Here is a 20518-nt window from a genome sequence, read left to right as displayed (position 1 = left end):
GGGTCCGACACCTGCTGGGCTGCAGGAAGGTCCTTCGATCTAGCTCAAAACCCAAGTCATTGCAAGGTCCACTCGGATCCTTGGAAGTGGGGACACCCCAAAGCACCGATGGCTTTGGAAAGCCCTGCCTACCCACCTGTACTCCTCTCCCTGCCTGTGGGCACTGGCTGGGCTTGCGGAGCACCCGGCATGCAGGCATCTCGACTTTAGTCCGTGTTTCAAATTAATAACCAGGCTTAAGTTATTATATTAGCTCTGTGCATCTTGGATCATTTGCCAAAGACGATGACCCTCCCTCACCCCAGCACAGGGGAAACTGAGGCTAGGAAAGCCTCCTAGCAGGGTCCCACAGGCACACAGCTCCACAGCTCACCCGTTGCAGGTACTTGGAGCAGCCCCAGGCTAAAGAAACACCCCAGTGCATTTGCCTTACTCCAGGTCTTGTTCCTCTTTCAAGTGCAAGACAGATCCATAAAACCGCAGTTTCACTCAAGGATGCAGTCTGAAGAGGAAAAAGATGATCAAAAGTGGTGACTACATGTCTGCTGTCACCACCAGGACAAATTCATGCAGCCAAGCCCAGCAAAACAAAATGAAATCAGCAGCACAATGATTTATGGGCATGGTGAAACCCTCACCCTCCGTGCCTGCATCTCCAATGCCCCTGGGTCCATCTGCTTCTGCAGAAGTTAAGCTAAAACTAAAGGAAATTACTCAAAGTATTCACTAATTAGTTTGTCAGTCTGCAGAAACTATCAGCTGCTAGCACAGAGAAAGGAGCTTGCAGTCACACAAATCTATTGACGTTTTCAAGCATCCTCTTCTGCATCCCTGTTTTTTAAAGCCTTTTCTTGCTGAGCATCAGACCTGCTTATGCCAGGCTCTAACACAGCTAAAGCCTCCTGGAGCAGGTTTATGCACCTGCGGTGGACAGAGCCAGCGGCAGCAGATGCCTCATTTCCACCAGGGCTGAAGAAAGGTTGTGTCCACCCTCAGATTTAGTTATCAGGGACAGACGGGTAAGGGCAGGCAGGTAAATCGCAACCTCCAGCTGCACCGCTCAGGGTCTTCCCATTGAAACACCAGCTTTGCTTCTCCCCACTGGGAATTTGAGGAATTTTTTAGGGCATCAGATCAGAGCCTCCCTAGAACTTCCAATGTATTTCATATCTAAGGCTCTGTGGTTCAGAGGAATTTAGCATTAACTATAACTTTGGCTAAAGTCTCAGGTTATCATTTGATTTCACTGCACAGCATTGTCTGCGGTCACATTTAAAGAGAGCTCTTGCAAACTTGCAAAAGACCCAGCCACTGCAACAATTTCCAGCCTGGCTTCCCCTGCAGCCATGTGACAATGGCAGGAACAATAACAGAGCCCTGGAAGAGTCACACCGGGAAACCAGCCACCCGCACGCGGCAGGGAGAGCCCACAGCGCAAAGCCCTAACTGCTGCCAGGGCTCCTGGAAGCTGCCCAGCGCCTGCCCTCCCAGCCCAACACACCGCCTCTCCTCACAGATCTCCAGCCAGCTACACCCAGTACAGTGCCAGGGATCGCATTTTCTAACCTGTCTTTAAATGAGTGTTTTCAACCCCAAATAAAAGCTTGGAGGAGAACGCTTCCCTACCCTCTGAAGGAGAGGTTTCTAGCCCAGGGATAGAAATCCCTGTGACGGTGGTACCAGAGCCCCCCTCCAAGGGCTGGAGGACAGCTGAGAAATGCCATGGGAGGAGACAAAACAATTGCCCCTCTGCTTCCCAGTGGGACAACAGCCTGAAACACAAGGAGAGGTGAGGCCCCTCCAAACTGGTCCGGGTCAGACTGGGATTAGTGCTCCAGGAATGCCAAGGTGCCATTCCCACCTCCAGCTGCAGCAAGGCACTGACAGCACCTGGGGAAGTCAGAGGGTGCCTGGCTCTTTTCCCACCTGTTTAGGGCAGCCTCTGGTTGCTGTCCTTGCTGCCAGAAGACATTTAATGAAAGAGCATCCCTGCCAGTGCTCCTACTCTCCACGCTCCTAGCTGCTCGCTCCCTCAGCCACACAAACCAGCCATGCCCCACAAGAGCAGGAACTGGAACAGGATTTTCCATGCCCCCACTCTGTTCCCCTGCATGCAAATGGTCCCAGTTCCGCAGAAACTGGTATTAAACACCTGCAGCCAAACAAAATCACTGCACCTATCTCTTAAGGCAGCTGCTCACAGCACTGCAATGGTGAAAGGCAGACCGACACCTTGATCATCCCTCCATAAACACGAGGCCAAGCCACTCGTACTGTCTTGTACAAGAGTCCAAGGTGACCTGAATTCAGATGAAAGGGTGTATGGTCCCTGCCCTCTTTAGGGGCTGAAATAAACCTGTAAGCAGGAGTGGAAAAAAAGAAAGACATTTCTGAAGAAAGTACAAGGCTGCATGAACACAGAGCAGCAGGCATACATAATAGCGTTTTTATTCGTAACACCTTTAACTTGGACTGCAATTATTTCATTTTTTAAAGTTAAATTCAGGCAGCAATTGAGGAAAAAAACCCAAAAACAAATAGTCCCTGTGTGCACAAACAATGCAGCTTTGAATAATACTTGATAAGTTTATTTCATATTAACATGAACAGTAAAAAGTGGACATTTGACAGGATTTTACTTCAGGTCCTTTTCTTTATTCCTCTATTGTGTCCTTTTTGCCAGTCTCTTGTCCCTCAAATTGTGGATACTTAGCCTCAACGTCAGCCCAGGTTAGATAACCGTTTGCCAGGTCACGAAGGATAGCAGGAAGTTCAGAGATCTGCAGGCAAAGTCACAAAGACATATGAGAGATAAAGTCATCAGAACCAAGCTGCTCTGTTGGATACTTGGTCAATAGGGGTAATTTTTAGATCAGCAACAGAACAGATGCAAGATGCCTTCCTGCAAAATCATTTTTGGGGAGAAAAAAACATTAACTAGGAGGATATCTTATAACACAGTCTGTGGCATCTCAGCAAAGACTGCTCAGTTATTCAGGGTGACCCACGAGGAGAATGCAATTGTCACTGTGGTGGACCACAGCAAGGTTCATCGCTGGTAGTGTTACGCTACAGTTTTAGAAGGGAAACAAAACAACACACACATCCAAAAGATGCTGTAAGCCAGGCTTTAGCCAGGCTCTATTTACTGTAAGACCAGCCCAAAAGAAGCCGCCGGTTGCCTTTTCTTTGCTTCCCATAGCACACTGTTATGGTACAAAGGATCAGCCAGAGAAACTAGCCAATCTGCAGAAATTTAAGGATAACAAAGTCTCATCTCTGCTGCTCGGCAGCGAGAGGTCATCCAGGTGATACAGAGACAGATGGGTGCCCTGAGGAACTGGCACTACTTGTTACACTGCACCAAACCCACAGCCAGCTCGGCAGCCCCAAGCAGTACAGGTGCTTTTGTGCAGCGCAGAGCAGAGCTGTAACAGCTCAGCCTTGCAGATGAGCCCTAAGCCCTCCTCCTGCAGGAGCCAAACCGCGTTCCTGGTGGGGGCCAGGGAGGGAAGAGCGTGACAGAGGCGCCGAGACTGCACGTCCAGAGCTCTGAGCAGGTTTTGCTCGTAGGCAATGACACCACCATAGGGAGGTTTGCTATTCCAGACTCTATCGTGGCCATACTAGCAGAGCATGCTTAGGGCAGGCGTGGCTTTTGGGCAACACTTCACCAGCTTCTCCAGTGCTGTGTAAGCAACAGCGGCAGGAAGCAAGCTTTAAGGCGTTATGCCTGAGCTGTGCTCCATCAGCCAGTCTGTATCAGGCAAAGATCTTCTGCCTTTTGGTGCCTCTGGATTCAGAGAAGCCCTGCTTTTGAAAGCCAGACAACCCAGCAAATGCATTTACTCAGCAGCCTTCACTTGGAAAGAGGCACTCTAAAGAACAGTGCAATCAGTGCAAGGCATGGCTTTCAAGTAAGATCAACACCCTCTGCATCTAAGAAAAAAACCCAAAAAGTCTCATTTTAGCAGCAGGGCCAGCATCATCTGTTTAACCATTATCTCTTCCCTAGGGATTTCTCAGAATAGCTGAATTGCCTACAAGAGCCGGAGGCAGCTCCCGCACAGACCAGAGTCAGCAGCTAACACTCTCCCCCAGCCCCTAAGTCAGCAGCCGAATGCGTCTGCCTGCCCTTTACCTCGGCTCGGATCTGGCGCATCGAGTCACGGTCTCTTAGGGTGGCGGTGTGAGGTGTCCGGTTAACAGTGTCAAAGTCGATCGTGATCCCAAAGGCCACGCCAATCTCATCAGTCCTGGCATAGCGCCGGCCGATGGATCCAGAGGAATCGTCCACCTTGTGAGAGATGCCGTTCCTGGTGAGTGCTTCAGCTGCAAGAAGCAGAGAAGGGGGGATCACCAGGACTAGTTACATACTCAGCAGGCACCATGATCCTAGCAAAGGCCTCCCATATCCTCAGGCACCATGTGTCCTGCATCCTGGTTTCAAGCAGCATCACAGGCTGTCATTTTTATTTTGACAGAAGTTCCAATGTTCCAGTCCCTGCCAAGACTACAAGCTCAAACCCAAACCACAGGTACACTGCTACTCTCACAAGCCTCCACATCGCATCACTCAGCTCTCACCCACAAATCAAAGTCACCAACTTCTTCAACCTGTTATTACAGTCCCACAACTCTGCTTTAACTCAAAAACACACCAGCCTTACATGTGTGCAGGGGCATGTCCAGCACGGGGACCAAGGTCCTGAGCAGAACTGATGCTGACAGCAAAAGGCACTGTCTGACATGCAGGCTACATTCCTATCCTTCACGTATTCACTTTTAGATGGCACCAGTGCACATTTTGACAGAATGCCTGGAAGCTCAGCAGCTCTGGGACCGATTCAATAAATTAGCTAGCCAACAAGAGCGAAGAAAGAACATTCAGAAAAAAAAAAATAAATCAAAAAATGAAACAAAAAAAACCCCATACAAATAAAACCCAAAACCAAAACCCCACTGCTCCTGACAGCTTCTCTAAACAGTGGGAAAGACATTTTTTTGACACATAAAGAAAAAAAATGTTTTTTTACACAGGAAACCAACACAGGGAAGGGCAGGGAGGTGGTTTTTTGAGGTTAGACCAAAGACTTTGATGGATACCCAACACAGACTGATACCAGCCAACTCAGCTGTTTTAGTTCAATGGCTCTCCCTTTGCACATGCAAGCACCACACAATCCCAATGCTATTTTCTCCCTATAGCACGGAGGAAGAAACCTCTCTTCCCAGTGGACATCCCCATTGGACCCACAGTGTTCAATACACTTACATAATTCCTTGACAAAAGGCATGAATTCCTGATTCTGGCTTAGAGGAAGAACAGAGCACTTGAATGGTGCTACCACAGCTGGGAAGCTGAAGAACTAAGGAAAAAAGAAAAAACACAAATAAACACAAGCTTAATGGTTATGCCAGATTTTTAGGAGGTGAGAGTAAGTTCTGACTGAGGCTGGAGGCAGTGGAGTCACTGGCCTTCTGTAAGACATTAGCATTCAGGGCCCCAGCAGTAACATCTCACACCACTGAAGCAAAATTTTCTCCAGCTGTTGTCTGCTCCCCCTTCCCTCCCAACAGCTAAACATTACTTCCCACCAAAAGAGATCTACCAGAGCCCTCCCTTTAGAAAGTGAACCTCATTGGAATGACAGAAAAACGAAGGTTAGAGGGGACTTTCCAGGAGATTTAGTCTTATGCACAGTCTAAACCAAACTCCATTTGCTTCCCACAGAGACTGCACACGCACGGAGCATATGCAGCTCAAAGGTTTTCAGAACCCTCCACAGACCCTCAGCAAAATGTGCCAAAAGCGGGGGGGAGAAAAACCCAACACCACCTTTCCTGGCAATCAGCAAAGCCTGCAGGGGTACAGAAGTAATGTAGGTGAGATGTACCACAATACAGAGCAGCCCAGGCCAGAGAGAAAGTGAGTGGGTATGAGGAAGGTAAGTCCAATGTTTTAGACTTCACGAGCAGTTTGTGACTGAAAGCTGTGTCGTAACTCTGGGTTCCTGAACCCTGTCCCCCCACCCCCTCCCCATAACCGTACCATGTCCTGTGGCAACCAGAGACGCTAAGGAGTGCTGCTGTTTTACTTTTCTACAACCGCAGTCTAGCAGTCAGACACAACGAACAGGAACCAGCATCAAGTTTACAGCCAGCTTCCCATGGGCTACCAGCAATTGCGCAGAGCATCACGGTTTGGGCACTGGCTGGAACAGGCTGGTGCTCTGCATGTTACATGCACTTCCCTCAGAAACAGTAAAGTTTCAAGCCAAGATTTTAGGGGTGCCCAAAATCAGAGAAGGTTGAATTTCCTGAGAGACTGAGAAAACAGTCTATTGTCCATCTTGCTGCACAGACGTATGATTCCAGGAAAAGCAGCAGAGAGAAAGGAAATCATCACTGAAGAGATGCCATTCTCTGAGCAATGGGACATTGCCAAGCGTGAATCCAGAAGGAGGAATTTCTCACCCCCTTGCCAGGAATACAGTGAGCGCCTCACACACACACAGAGCCCAGAATGCTCTCAGTCTGCATGGATAAGTGACACGTACGCTGGCAAAACCAGCAATTCAACAGTCCACCGGGGTTTTCCCATCTCTACTCTGTATTGTGTAGTCGTCTTATTTTAGCCCTTTCCCTGGATGTCAGGGAAAGGCAAATGCTTGCAGCTGGTTTAAGCTGAGGCCCAGCCGCAGGAAAGCTCACCGTTCTCTGCTCGTCTCCTTCCCGGATGTGGAATGTGTGTTCAAACACTGTGTACATGATCCTCCCAATACCAAATGAGGGTTCAATTACATTTGGAATGATTTCTTCCACTGGAACACAAAAGAACCCACATCACCATTAAAAAAGAACCTATACACAACAAAAGATGTGTTTACTGAAGCTACATTTCTGCTCAGAAGTTCTGATTACTTGTAGCTGAGCACATGGAAATACAAGGTTAAACACTTCTGCTCTAAATACAAATACCTGAAGTAGAGATTTGGACTTAGTCCAGGTATAGGATGTATTTAAGTTATAAAAAACAAGTCGGGGCCCCTGCTCTGGCCCTGAGAGCCAATAGCACTGCACAACTTGCATCCATGCAGATAAACCCTCTTCCATTTAACAACAGCAAAGCCTCACCTGAACTGTTCACCAGGAACAGTACCAGTTCCACATCAAGCCACAAGCTATGTCCAGGCATTGTCTGGGAGAGTGCTATTTGGCACAGACCAAAACCATGCCAGGAAATATGCTAGCAATTAAACAGCCCGAATGATGGCAGGGTAATGATCAGTCCCTGTCCCACACTGGTTTAATCTACAGACCCAGCTTCAGTATCTAGCAGCCTGAGCAGAGAGCTTCAGATCCAACTCAAATTCAGCAAAGACTCCCCATGTATTCTTGAGTCATTCAGCTGCTTCAATGCCGCTACCCCCTCCCTATTCTCCATCCCACTGCAACATATTATGAGAGTAGGAAAGAATGAGGATCAACTAGCTAGTGTTCACAAAAATTCTCAGAGGACATGATGTGCTATGTTATTATATACTCGTCATTCTCTTCAATCCTTGCCACATGTCTGTCAAAGAGGCTTTTTCCTCCTTCTCCCCTCTGTGTATGAAAGGAGCTCAGTGGACAGCTGCCCTGCTCAGACAGTACAGCTTTTTAGAAAAAGCTCAGATTATCTACTGGAGAAGAAACACCACCAAACAGGCATCAGCTGCTTTTGAAAATCAAGGGTAGCATCCTGACTTGCCTCCTGCTCTATGTGCCTAGAGAGCCAATCCTCCTCAATTAAGCACCTAACCCAAGGTGGGACTTTACCTTCCAAAAGAATAATCCCAGTGACATAAAATGGTTTGGGTTGGAAGGGACCTTAAAAATCATCTAGTTTCAACCCCTCTGCCACAGGCAGGGCCCCCTTCCCCCAGCCCCATCCAGCCTGGCCTTGGGCACTGCCAGGGCTGGGGCACCCACAGCTGCTCTGGGCAGCCTGGGCCAGCGCCTTGCTGCCCTCACAGGGAAGGATTTCTTCCTAATATCTCATCTAAATCTCCCCTCTTTCAGTTTAAAGCCATTCCCCCTTGTCCTGTTGCTACATGCCCTTGTAAAAAGCCCCTCTCCAGCTTTCCTGTCAGCCCCTTTAGGTACTGGGAGGCTGCACTAAGGTCTCCCCAGAGCCTTCCCTTCTCCAGGCTGAACAGCCCCAGCTCTCCCAGCCTGTCTGCACAGCAGAGGGGCTCCAGCCCTCTGAGCATCTCCGTGGTCTCCTCTGGACTCGCTCCAACATGTCCATGTCCTCCTTATATTGGGGGCCCCAAAAGTTGAGCACAGTAAGAGGATGGTCTTGTTTTACTTGTGCATTGACAAACCAGTTTTCAAGACAAGACAGAGGGAAACCATAAACTTTGCCATCTGCTTGCAGACAGTAGCCAAACTGCCAAACATAGAAGTTTAAAGGAAAATCAGCAATTGGTGTTCTGCTTGCTGGCCCCCAGCAATAGTACAGTCTCTAACAGTTACCAACTCTGATTCGTTCTTTGAAGTTGTACCAAAGTAAAGCCTGGCACAGCAGCAGCACATGCTGGCTGAAAAGACACCTGGACATCTCAAAGGCTCAGCAGCTGCAGGAACCAGTATATTCTGCACCCGCTACAAGTTGCTCTACCCCTTCCCAGCAGCATTTATCACATCCTCAACCTAGGACAGGATGATCCACTAGTTACAGTATGAATTGGGGAAAAATCTGCCCCAGTCTCCAGCTCTGTCAAAGACTTCCCAAACGAAATTGGGTGAGGCACTTACAGAGCTGGCTGGAAAGACAAGACTTTGAGGAATTAATTCCATGCATTTTGGAAAGTTACCTTCTAGCCCCATCTTGCACATCAGGACAAAAGCTCTGTGGAGATGCAGTCCCTGATCAAAGCTGATGTGATTATCAACTACCAGAGGAACTGACTGGACTTGTCAGCTTACCGAGTCTGGTCAGGACAGCAGGCTGGCAAGCTGGCAGATGCTGGAAGACTTGGCTCCAGGCAGCGGAGTGACAACAGCAGCTCTGAGCACAGAGATCTGCCCATAGCCTTCTGAACACACTGCTGCAACCCACCTGCTGCACTGCAACGGACTTACAGATGAAAGCTCCCAAAGCTGGTGCACCTTCCCCAGCTCCTCTATCACTGAAGCAGATGGTTCTTAGCACCACATGGAACCTTACAAATCCTTGAATATGCAACTGAAGCAGCATGAACATAATATGCCAGCCAAAGTCTGTTAAACGGGTCACTGAATAGACCAGCCGAGAAGCAGGCAGACAGGCCTGCATCAATGGTCACTGAAATCCCACTGCTGTGTGAACACTTTCTCTTAAATTGCTGAATTTCAAGGAAATGAAATTTGCTATTTTTCCTGTGCTGTGGCACAATACTAACAGGACAATGCAATAAATAAAAGTTAATATTCAAAGTGTATCCTCATCTGCCTCTTAATTTTGAAGATCAAACAAGATACAAATTTACCATGTAATGTTTTCTGAAATCTCTTCACAGTAACCATGTCCTTTGTTAATTTAAAAGTTTTCCCTTCAGTTTCAACAGTAAATTCCCTGCAAAGGAAAAAGAAGTCACTTAAAAGCTCCAGCAATAAATAAACAAGTTATACTTGACTTTAAGAGTAGAATGATAGAAGCCAGTGCAAACCCCAGAGATCAAAGAAACATGTGGCATTCCCATTAAAAGGAATTTACATTAATAATAAAATTACTACATGTACATTAAAAACAACCCTTTTCATAATCACAGTGAACTTAGTTGTGGTTAACAGCCTGAAGCAAACTCAATTAGGAAATGGAAGAATCTCAGGATGAAGCATATACATCAAGAGAAAAAAAAAGGGAGGCACACAAAACAGGCACTTGCTGCAGACCGTACATCTCGTCAAGTACATGGACTTCTCATGGACACAGAGCTGTGTCAGAAGGTACCTTCATTTTCACAAATGCCAAAGGCAAGGACACAGCACAGTTATTTTGTTAGTTATTTCTAAAGCTTTTGATATTATGGCCTTCTAAATACTTTCTCTTGCTCCTTGCTAGCTTGCAACCAGCACACGCTCCTTGCTAACGAGAATTTAGGCTGTATTGACCCATCCCACTTACAGGAAGCAAACATCTGTTATTATGCATCCTAACAGAAAATTGCTGCTGCAAACCTGAGGGCTTCACACCATGGATTTATACAAACACGGTCACACAAAAGGTAGGTCTAGCACACCAATACTGTCAACACATGCAGTCAGCAATGGTACCCTTCTCACTGAAGCGTTCACATTAGTGTAACAAAAAACTTCTTAAAAAAGTCTGTGCTAATCACCTGCATTTTGACACAGTATCAAATGGGATGAAGTTTATAAAGATTTTGCTCTGAATGCAGCTAAAACTGGATGCTGAACTGAAACAACAGTCATGATTTTCAGTCTACTATCTAATTCAAGCCTGGGATGTTTATAACTCATCTATTCAATCATTTCAGTGGCATTCTGGATGAACTAACTTCACTCCCTTCTGGCTTTGACATGTGTACACATCACCGTATTCTGCAATAGCGTCTCTTCCCATTTTGAGTCCTACTGTTTTTTTCTACACTTGCACATTCGTAGAAATATAAATGAAATAAATTATAGCTCAGGGGAGAAAAAACCCACTACCGTTCTGGAATGTGTTCACTGACTTTACAACTTGCACCGTTTCAAGCAGGAAATTAAGTTTATTTTTTATTATTGCACCATTAGCCTTCTCATAATGCATACAGCTGTTGGCTTGGCCTACTTCAGCCAAATTTGACAGCTGTAGAGACCTCCTACATTTTCAGTTCCTGCATGTTAGGAACACAAGCCGACAGGTCGAGGAAAAACATACAAATTGCTGCCCCAATAAATCCAAGGCTGTAACAGGTCCTAAAGTACATCACTAGGCATCGGAGGATACTCACACAAGTTTTGGTTCTCATTAACTACTCTGTTCCATCACTCACAGAATTATTTGATTAATTTTAAAATTAAGTTCAAAACCATTTGCCAGTCCTGGCCAACTCTCAAAGCAGAGCAGGAAGCCAGTAAACACTGCCCATTTCACTGAAGTGTCTCTCTTACGGGATGATCCTACCAAAGCCAGAACCTCATTCCCACAAACATAAACACTTGAATACCGTGGTTACACATTTATGTGCATGCATCAAAAGATATGTTGATGGATGACCACAATGGGTGGGAGAGCACTAAAACATTTCAGATTATCTACTCAATCTACTCTCTCACAAGGAAGCTGGTTTCAGGTGGCTCAAATTAATCCAGCAGCACTTTGGGAACCTTCATCAGAGGTGTCAGAGAAGGCTACGATGCGCACACAGCCAGCTCACCCTTTTTCGTTGAGTAGCTGCTCCATCTCAGTGATGTAACACTCATCACACATGGAAAGGTATTCCATCACCACCTTTGCGTCCTTCTTATAAGCTTTGCCAATGGCTCCCTTATTTGCCTCAAACTGAACAATGTTAACTGTTCTGTACAAGGCAGTTAAGGAGTTTGAGACGACAGAAAGCAGGGCCTGGTTCTTTTGCTATGTCAAAGCTAACTGCTACTCAACACAAAGAAATCTCCTCCACTACTGGATTAAGGAACTCCTCTCCAAGAGAAGAAAGGAACAATAGAAAAATACTGAAAGGCAGAACATCACGAATTTTGAAAGAATACAAGAATACATTTTTTACAAGTACAGCTAGCAGCAGAACCATGGAATGTCATTGAGTAACCTGGGATAGTAACCCCACATTCATATTTAAACCATGCTTCACAGCCAAAACAGAGCCTAGCATTAAGTTAGAAAAAAACCAAGCAAAATAGTAAAGCCCCTTTGCCAACCAGGGTAAAGTCACCTACGTGCTCAGTTCTTTGCAGGTTACTTCCCAAAGTCATGCTGGTCTGTAGCTCCAGGTTTCCCTGTTAACTTTACAGATGTAATTTAAAATAGAGCTGCACAGCTCTCAAAGACATCTCACTGTCAGATCACTTTTCACTTCAAGAGAATCTGGTTTATTCTGAAAGGATATAGGTTCTTTGAGAGGCTTCTCAGCTATAAGAGGAACTTTGGTGGCACGGGCATGGCAGGAGAGGTCATAGCAGGAACGATCAGCACAGCCAACAATCTCAATCCAACCCTGAAAAAACAAAAGCAGAAGCTTTCACCAACTCACTTTTTTTGTCCACTTAAGCATCAAATATGTTTACTCACCCTTAAGCCCTCCCTGCTCCCATGACTGTTTTTTCTACATAATTAGCTCTGTTACAATAAGCAGCCCTCACTCACTAGTTGCTCCGTCATTTGAATGATTCCATTTGTTTTCAGAGGAAATGATCAGTTATCTAACCAGTGCCTGTGTTCAGGGCCAGGTTTTCCACATGGCTTGGCAGAACACAGCCCTGTGCCAATAGCTTAGGGTTGGGGCCAGAGCACACAGTCCTATCACCCACATGCTACAGGCACATGAGACATCATGCCTTCAGGGCTTCACTGCTCCGCAAGTATGGAACAGACAGCAGGCAACCAGCCCCATTAGAACGGTTGAAAGCCTGGCTTATGAGCTACCAAGACAGATCTCATGCAAGGAAAGCACTTCTTTCAACATTTCATTATGTACAGCAAGGAGGAATCTCAAAACATCATTCACGCACACGGAATAGATGAAGCCTCCTTACACTTGCAGCAAATACAACCACCATCTGGGTTTTCTAAAAGACAATCCTGTATAACAAAAGGCACATCAGCTGCTTTCCATTCACTGTCACATCAGCATGGACATATAGGCAGCCAGATGCTGTGTGGTTTTCCGGTTTGCAGTGATATAGCAGGGTGTCAGGAAAGGTATGTCAACAGAAGAAATTCCAGTGCTTGAAGAATCATGGTGTTCCAGAAAATCTTGGGGAATTTTTCACAAATTAAACCATTAGGGTACTACAGCTACTTCTCAGAAAACACAAAATACAGGTTTATGTAATGATTTTACAGGATGGATTTTAAGCTATTCAGAGCAGTTAACTGCTTACTACAGAGTGCTGCAAGTTGGTATAAACATTTTTGGTCAGAGTTAAGTGACAAACCAAAGTGTAAGCCTAGCTCACACGGTGGTTTTGTCATGCCCCTGGGATTGCTGTCCTCACTTCTGGGTTAGGCTGTTGGGACATACTGCTCTGAGTGTTGCCCCTATCCATGACAAGGCTTGCAAAGTTTATTAATCTTATTTACGTGGTATGGCACACGCATGTCCAGCCTGTTTTGGGCTGGCTGCAATGAGAGGCTCTGAACTTAGGGAAATCAGCTGTCTATATTCAAAGGAAGCCATCGGTTCAATCATTTCTACAGGTCTGTTCTATATGAAGACAAATCACACACCCAAGATGCAAAGAATTTTTTTGCTTAAGTTTGGCAGAACTTTACTGGCTTCTATTCCTCTAACTAGCTGTAATGGAACATCGCTCATGGTAAGTCTATCTCAGCTCCTTAAAATCAGAGAGAGAGAGAAACCCCAAGCAAGCAAACAAAAAAGCCAAAAAAACCACACAGAGAAAAACCACCAACCACACACAACCTCCTCACTCCTAGGTTGTACGAGGTTCTTCCTGCCCGTAAGTAAGGCTGTCCGCACCATCTGAAGCCTTGAACCATTCCATGTGCAGACACCTTTGGGCTGAGCATGCTACCAGTTTGGCTCTCAACCCAGTCAGGTCTGCAGATGGGGTCATCCATCAGATAAGGGTCACTGCAATGTCACAGGCTAGCCCACAGACCTCAGCAAAATCCCGTCACATCTTTTGATCCCTTATAGGAACTAGAATACACAGAGTTGTCTAGGTATTTTCAGAAATCTGCATATATCCTAGAATCCTTGGAAAGGCTAACCAGGCAGAAGAACATATGCTTCACTACATGAAGGAAAAATAATGAAATAACTTTTTTTCTTTTTTACTCAGATTCAACCCCCAAAAGTAGATTCTACACCCTTGAAGAGGGGAATGACTTCATAATCAATACAGTCTAGTTACTACGCCTTCTACGACATTTCTTTTGAAACTATAATTCCAGCTGATATACTTGGCTGAGACTTACTGAAGAGGCTGAAAGCCCTCCAAGAAAATCTAAAATGAGTCTAAGAGCTTTGCCCCTATTACTGCTGGTTTACCTGAAAGAAAAAAGCAACACATTTTTCAAAATCCAACCAACAATGCAAAAGAAAGACAAAGCACTCAACAAGGCCTGAACTGAAAAGCTCTTAATGGCTCAGCAGGAAGACAAAAAATCCTTGGGAAATTTTTCTCGCAGCACCAGCTGTCTGAACTGGCAGGAATTAACTCATTTCTCACAGCTTGGAAGTGGGAAAGGAAAAGCAAATATTCAAGCAGGATGGAGTATGCCCTGGAATAATGCCTCCAGCAAAACAAATCATTCCCCACTGCTGTTACAGGGGTTATAGCCTTTGGAAAGCACCAGGACTTGGTTCCCTTTAATTCTATATGAAATTCAACCAGAGAAAAGTCCCCAGGCAACTTCAGGCTCCAGCAAAGAAGAGCCTGAAGCATGGACCTACAAGGAAACATCAACAATTCATAAACTCTGTGCAAGCTCACTGCAGGGAGCTGACCTGTTCCCTTAATCCTGGATTCAGAATATTTTCACTGCAGTAAGTATGTTCATACCAACGTGGGACTGGACAGAAACATCAGACTCATAGCCCTCGTTTTAAAAAACAAGAAATAAACCAGAACCCCTTCCTGCACTACCAACAGATCTGACAGGGAGTGCCACTTGCTGTTTCACTTTGTCACTTACATACGATGTTTTGGACTCTGCATCCCAGCAGTCACAGGCATAATGAGCCATCTCATTCTCCATATGCTGTCGGAAGCGCAGCTTCTCTGGGGATACACCGACCTTTGTAAGGAAGAGGTAGATTCTGCCAATGAAGTAACCGAGAACGGAGTTATTGATCACACCCTGGAAAGGGAAAAAGCAGGAAGAAAAAAAACCAAACCACAGACATTAATTCCTAAGGAAGCAAAGTAATGATTTGCTGTACTTCTGCAGACAACCTGACATGTTAGAGATAGAACTTCTTGCAGCTGCCCATGATAAAGTACTGTTTCTCCTGAAACTATTAAATCTTTTCAAATTCACCCAGTGCCACTGGCAGTATCTCCATCTGAACAAAATAGTAAGTTATTATTACTCTAGAACTCATCACTAACTGTCTCTGAAGATCACCTAGTTGAAAATACCTCGCAGTATTTTCTGCAACAGTACAGGCACAGGTATGACGACTGCATGGGAACTGCAATTACGGCTCCAGACCCTGCAACAGCTGTACCCTACAGTTCGCAGTTGCAGTACAATGGCAGGGGGGCATTCTTGTGGTGGTGGTGGTTTGGTTTTGGGGTTTTTCCATTTAGGTTGGGGGGGGGTGGGGGGCGGCAGTATTTTGGTGGGTGGGCTGAAGGAGGCTGGTCAATCTACTCATTCATAATTTGCATGGATGGAGAATCAGGTAGTGAAACCCCAATGTGCCAGCCACGTACTGATGGGGGTCAGCAGCCAAGTATTAGATTCCTAGTCACTGCTGAGCTTTTGGCAGATCCTAGTATTCCTTACTGCTGCTCTCCCACCAGCCAAGTGTGAAGCTTAGCCTCCAACCACTATCCCAACACAACCTGCAGCCTTTCATTACTGATAACAAGGGCCAGGCTTGGATTTCAGCCACACTGATTCACTGAAGAGAACCGACTCTTAAATCTGGGAGCAAACCCCAGCTGGCATCAAAATAACAGTTTGTAATTTAGCCTTGAAGGAAATATTCAAAAGAGCAAGCTCCATGTGCCTGCTAGAGGAACATTACCTGCTGGACAGCATCTCCCAGCCGCATTACGTGGGCGGACTGCCCGCTGACCTGGGCCTTGGCAGAGTACAGGAGAATGTTGAGATCTGCCACATTCTGAAACTTGGGGTGATTTTTCTCACTGGGATCCACAAAGTGCTCAATTTCTGCCATGGTGAATTCCCTAACAGAAACACAACCAACCACGTGTATTAAATATTTCATCTGTTAGACACAGCCAATCTAATAAAAGTTTATGCTTTAGCCTCTCACAAGCAAGTCAGCAATTTAAAAACACATGTAAACCAAGAGCCGAGCCAATGTATAGACGACTGGAATATGAACCAGCCTCGACACTGGATTTAGTTTTATCTTTGAATTCCTAATAAAACTTTCCACAAATTCATCTATAGATCTCCAGGACATGGTTATCACCACTGTGATTCAGAGCAGAGATTAGCACCTTTAGAAATACTTTCAGAAGTTCTCTGGAGTTTTTCCAGACTGCTGCCCATATTAGAATTGTACATTTCCTACAGGGTCAATGAAGAATAAGCCACTGATTAATTCAGTAGCTTTAACTCACATGAGAGATACCTAAAATAACCAGGTGAGGTGACAATTTCTTGAAGATAACGATACCGCTACATTCAGCAACGGTGTACATTCTGTTTTAAGAGCTTATCTTTAACACATCTATACTCAGACTGATTCTTAACCTTCCTGCTTGAAATTGCTTTATATTGAATTAGCTTGCTATCAAGAACCTTTAAAAAGCTCTAGGTAATCATTAACTTTAAATCACAGGCATCAGGATATAATTTGCTATGATAGCATAACAGTCTCCAATAAATGTGTCACAAGCATATAATTTATATTTGACTGAAAATGCATTTCAATGAGAAAAGTTCTCATTCCCAGATGTGCAAGAGAGCATATGAGGACTAAGAAAATTCCAGAGTTCCCTTAGTGCTAACGATGCCACTGCCTCTCAGTGGCACCATTTACAGCACCATATTAATCAGTTCCCAAGTTTACGACACATTCTGCCTGTGTGCATGGCAGAACTACACTGACTGCGCATGGGAGCTCTTGTTCCAAATTAGACAGAAGAGACTTCTGTTCAAAATAGTTCGGTTAAAACACAGAGAGTATCCTTAAGGAAATACAATAATCACTTTCAACCTGAGACTCAGTAACTCTGAGCTTTCCTGATTGACTGCTCTTGGGACACAAACACATCTCCTGAGTCAGGTTATCTCACAACTTCCTTTCTGTATTAAGCTGCAGAACTGCAAAACCAAGGCAATAAAATACCGCTACAAGGTCAATCACGTTTCGATTCCAGATTTCAGTTTTAAAGTAAATCACATGAACATATATAAACAAGCAAAGCTGCATGTTCTGTAGAGAACACAGCTACTTTATGATTTGTTTAGATTATGATGGAAGCAAATTTTGTTAGTAAAACTGAGTTTAAAGTAGGTGTTTCTATTACAGCAGCTATTTCAGAGCTCCTACTTCTAACCAGCCAGGCTTAGATAGAACTCTGTAGTTAAAATCTTAATATAAGAGTTTGTCCATGAACACAGAGACTCACTAGGCACATAATCTGGAGGCCTCTGGAAGCAAGCATGAAAGTGACATAATCATGTACGAACACTGGAACAAAAAGGGAGGCGCTACCTGCTCCCAGGTACCCTCCTGCTAAAAGAGGAAATTTGCAGTACCTCACTCTGATGAGGCCGGAGCGGGGTGAGATTTCATTTCTGAAGGAATTTCCAATCTGAGCAGCAGCAAAAGGCAGTTTGCCTTGGTTAAACTCCAGAAGACGTTTGAAGTTGAGGAATATTCCCTGGGCAGTTTCTGGCCTCAGATAGCTGAAAGGAGATGGGGGGAGAGGAAAAAATCAGGAAGATAAAATGGAGGGGAAATCAGTGAGAAAAGAAAAACACAGTTACTACAAAACTTAAAGGTGGTACTTTTACTCCCGAGTCTTTTGAACTCTAGACACAAAATAATGAAGCAACAGACTGAGGGGAAAAGACTGAACAAACACCAGCCGCAGCCCAAACACAGCACTCCACAGTTACTCTCAAACGCAAACTGGATGATTTGGCTGCTTTTGAAATGCAAGCACAGAACGGAAAAAGGTGTTTGAATGAAGTACAGTGGCCAGTGACATCAAGGAGGTCACAAGGAATGCACCCCCCTTGCCTTTCCTATGTAGTCCTGAGCTGTTCCAGCCTGCTTACAAAGGTGAGTTTTGCAGGCGATACGTAACTGCAGCTCTGCTGTCACACAAACTGTGAAGCGGCTTTAGTGTAACGTCCCTACAACCCCTACAGTGATCTGAGATTTCCACAGAGAATACCACCTACATAGATTATTTCATGTACTATACTGGAGAAGACATATGACGTGTACCTCTGATCCCATCCCAGAGCATATGCAAGAATTATATCCTCCACTCGTCAACAGAGGTTTCTGTCTTAGTTTTGGAGACCCCAACTCAAGACAAGAAAGCTTCTACATTGTCACATACTAACTACAAACACCTAGCAACTGATGCTACGATCACCCTGCTAAATAACTTCATCCTGAAACAGGTTCTCTATAGCCAAGCAGTTGCTGACAATTGCGGATTCAGCATTAACTGGCTTTATGGAAACTACTCCAACAAGCAAGGGCATAGCTGTGATCCACATGGTCTATCTGCTTCAAGTATTTTCACGACTCTGCAACAGCTCCTTGATTATCCTGCCTTTCACCAAGATACAAGGAATGCTGACCTGCCAGAGCAGGCTGGGACTGAAAGGCAAGGGAAGGTTACTCAAGAAAAAATTGCGTATTTCAATCCTGTTGAGACTGCATTTTTACTCCAAGTGATCTATGAAGAAGGGACAGTGTGAGCAGAATGAGATTAGTACCTACCCAGGCATGTTTCCTCCAGGCCCAATGGAGGTCTTGAACATCAGATTGAAAGAAACAGGAGGGGACAGGTCATTCCCAGTGATTGGTGATTTCACATTGTAGTTCACAAAGAGATCTGCAAGTTCTTGCTGGCCATAATTGTCCAACTAATACCAAAACACAGGAGAATTATTTTAATTACTAGACAAGATAACAGGAATTAATTATGTCCGCTTCATCTTTTGCTGAGCATGATCTACAGCTCTGAAATCTTGACATTTTCACACAAGCTAGGTTTGAACCAGTAACAGAAGAATACACTGCACATCTGCAAACCCATTTTAGTAACATAAGTCCACGACTCAGTCATACCACAGAAAGTCTGAAGTCTAGATAGAAATGCAAGCACTGAGCATAACAGTGGGTGTAAAGCAGAAAAGTCATTGGGACTGCATCTCCACCCACCAGCAGCTTCTTTTGAACAGTTTCAGCTAAGGCATGGGAAGCACTGAGTTGGGAACAAAAAAAAGAAAAAATAAAGCAATGAGAGAGAAGAAAGCTAAAATTTCTGCAGGGCTTTGTCAGCATTCATTTCTTTTTCTTCTGGTGCATGAAACACAGCAGTCAAGCTGTGCATTAGATGCTCTCTTTTAGAGCTGTTCTACATTTTAGTTAAATAGAACAGATCTGCAGCACAGGGTTTCCTGGTGAAAGATTCTCCATTTGCTCTGAAAACAATTTGGCAATGACTGGACACTTTCACAAGTAGGATAATCTCAGCCCCTTCCAGGACCCTACCTTCCCCTTTCTCTGGAAGATGGGAATCAAGCAGCAGCAGAACTACAGATCTAACTGCAATCTAACTGCACAAGACCCACAATTTCTGCAACTGTCTTGTGCATTAACGTACTAGCTTTCTGCATATGTACATTTAAATGTAGTTACTAGACCCAAGTACCATAAAGGGTCTATACTGAACAGTACAGCAATGATTTAACACTCAAATTTAAAATCTAATGAGCTGCCTCTAGCACTAATTGTCATGATTCTTCATGTATAAGAGAAAGGACAGGAGATAAGAGTTCATTAATAGATAAATTCCCCTAAAGAATGGTCAAAGTTCAGCGTGGTAGTATGAAAAACCTAATGAGAGCTTCCCAGTGGTGCAATACACAGGATTAAAAAAAGTTGCTCTTTCTAGAAGGAAACATTCATTCTATGCATGGCTCTAGAAGTATTTATCCTAGAAGTCATAAGAACAAACATTAAAAACAAGGTAAGAAAACAAATAAAAAAAGGCAAACATCTGCACAGCTGCTCAGGAATGTCAGCCTGGAGCACCAGCTATTCTCATGGGAAACAGGAAAAATGTGTGCGGGGTGCTAGAGACAGAGGAATTAATCTCAAGTACTTCAAAGCCAAGACAACTTTAAAACATACCAATTCAGTGCTAAGCTGATTCAGAAAACTTCTCATCCGTCTCTGTTCCTTTGTATCACAATCCCAGTCAGGAATTTACAAAGGTACAGGGGGAGGACTCAGAAGAGACAGGCTTTTTGCCAGGGCGTGAAGCGGAACAGAGCACACCAGCTCCAAGAACATAGCTTCAGCCCCACCAATCCAACATTCAAGGGACAAATATAACAGCAGTTACTCTCCAAAACAGCAGAAGGAAGGAGATGCGATTAACC

General features: G+C 44.8%; 1 protein-coding gene across 1 annotated transcript in view; it reads right to left on the bottom strand.

Annotated features, from left to right (window-relative positions):
* Window positions 1-2432: 2432 nt before the first annotated feature.
* Window positions 2433-20518, bottom strand: part of GARS1 (glycyl-tRNA synthetase 1) — a 29092-nt gene continuing 11006 nt past the window's right edge. The window contains 11 exon segments of the mRNA XM_056336497.1: window positions 2433-2780; window positions 4142-4332; window positions 5276-5369; window positions 6715-6824; window positions 9516-9601; window positions 11412-11557; window positions 12102-12209; window positions 14876-15040; window positions 15936-16098; window positions 17645-17794; window positions 18849-18994. Coding sequence (XP_056192472.1) covers window positions 2655-2780; window positions 4142-4332; window positions 5276-5369; window positions 6715-6824; window positions 9516-9601; window positions 11412-11557; window positions 12102-12209; window positions 14876-15040; window positions 15936-16098; window positions 17645-17794; window positions 18849-18994 — 1485 coding nt within the window. The 3' untranslated portion in view covers window positions 2433-2654.

The sequence above is a fragment of the Falco biarmicus genome, chromosome 4, assembly GCF_023638135.1.
Source record: "Falco biarmicus isolate bFalBia1 chromosome 4, bFalBia1.pri, whole genome shotgun sequence".
Classification (NCBI taxonomy): Eukaryota; Metazoa; Chordata; class Aves; order Falconiformes; family Falconidae; genus Falco; species Falco biarmicus.
The sequence above is the reverse complement of the archived record's forward strand: the minus strand, read 5'-3'. Positions and strand labels throughout refer to the sequence as shown.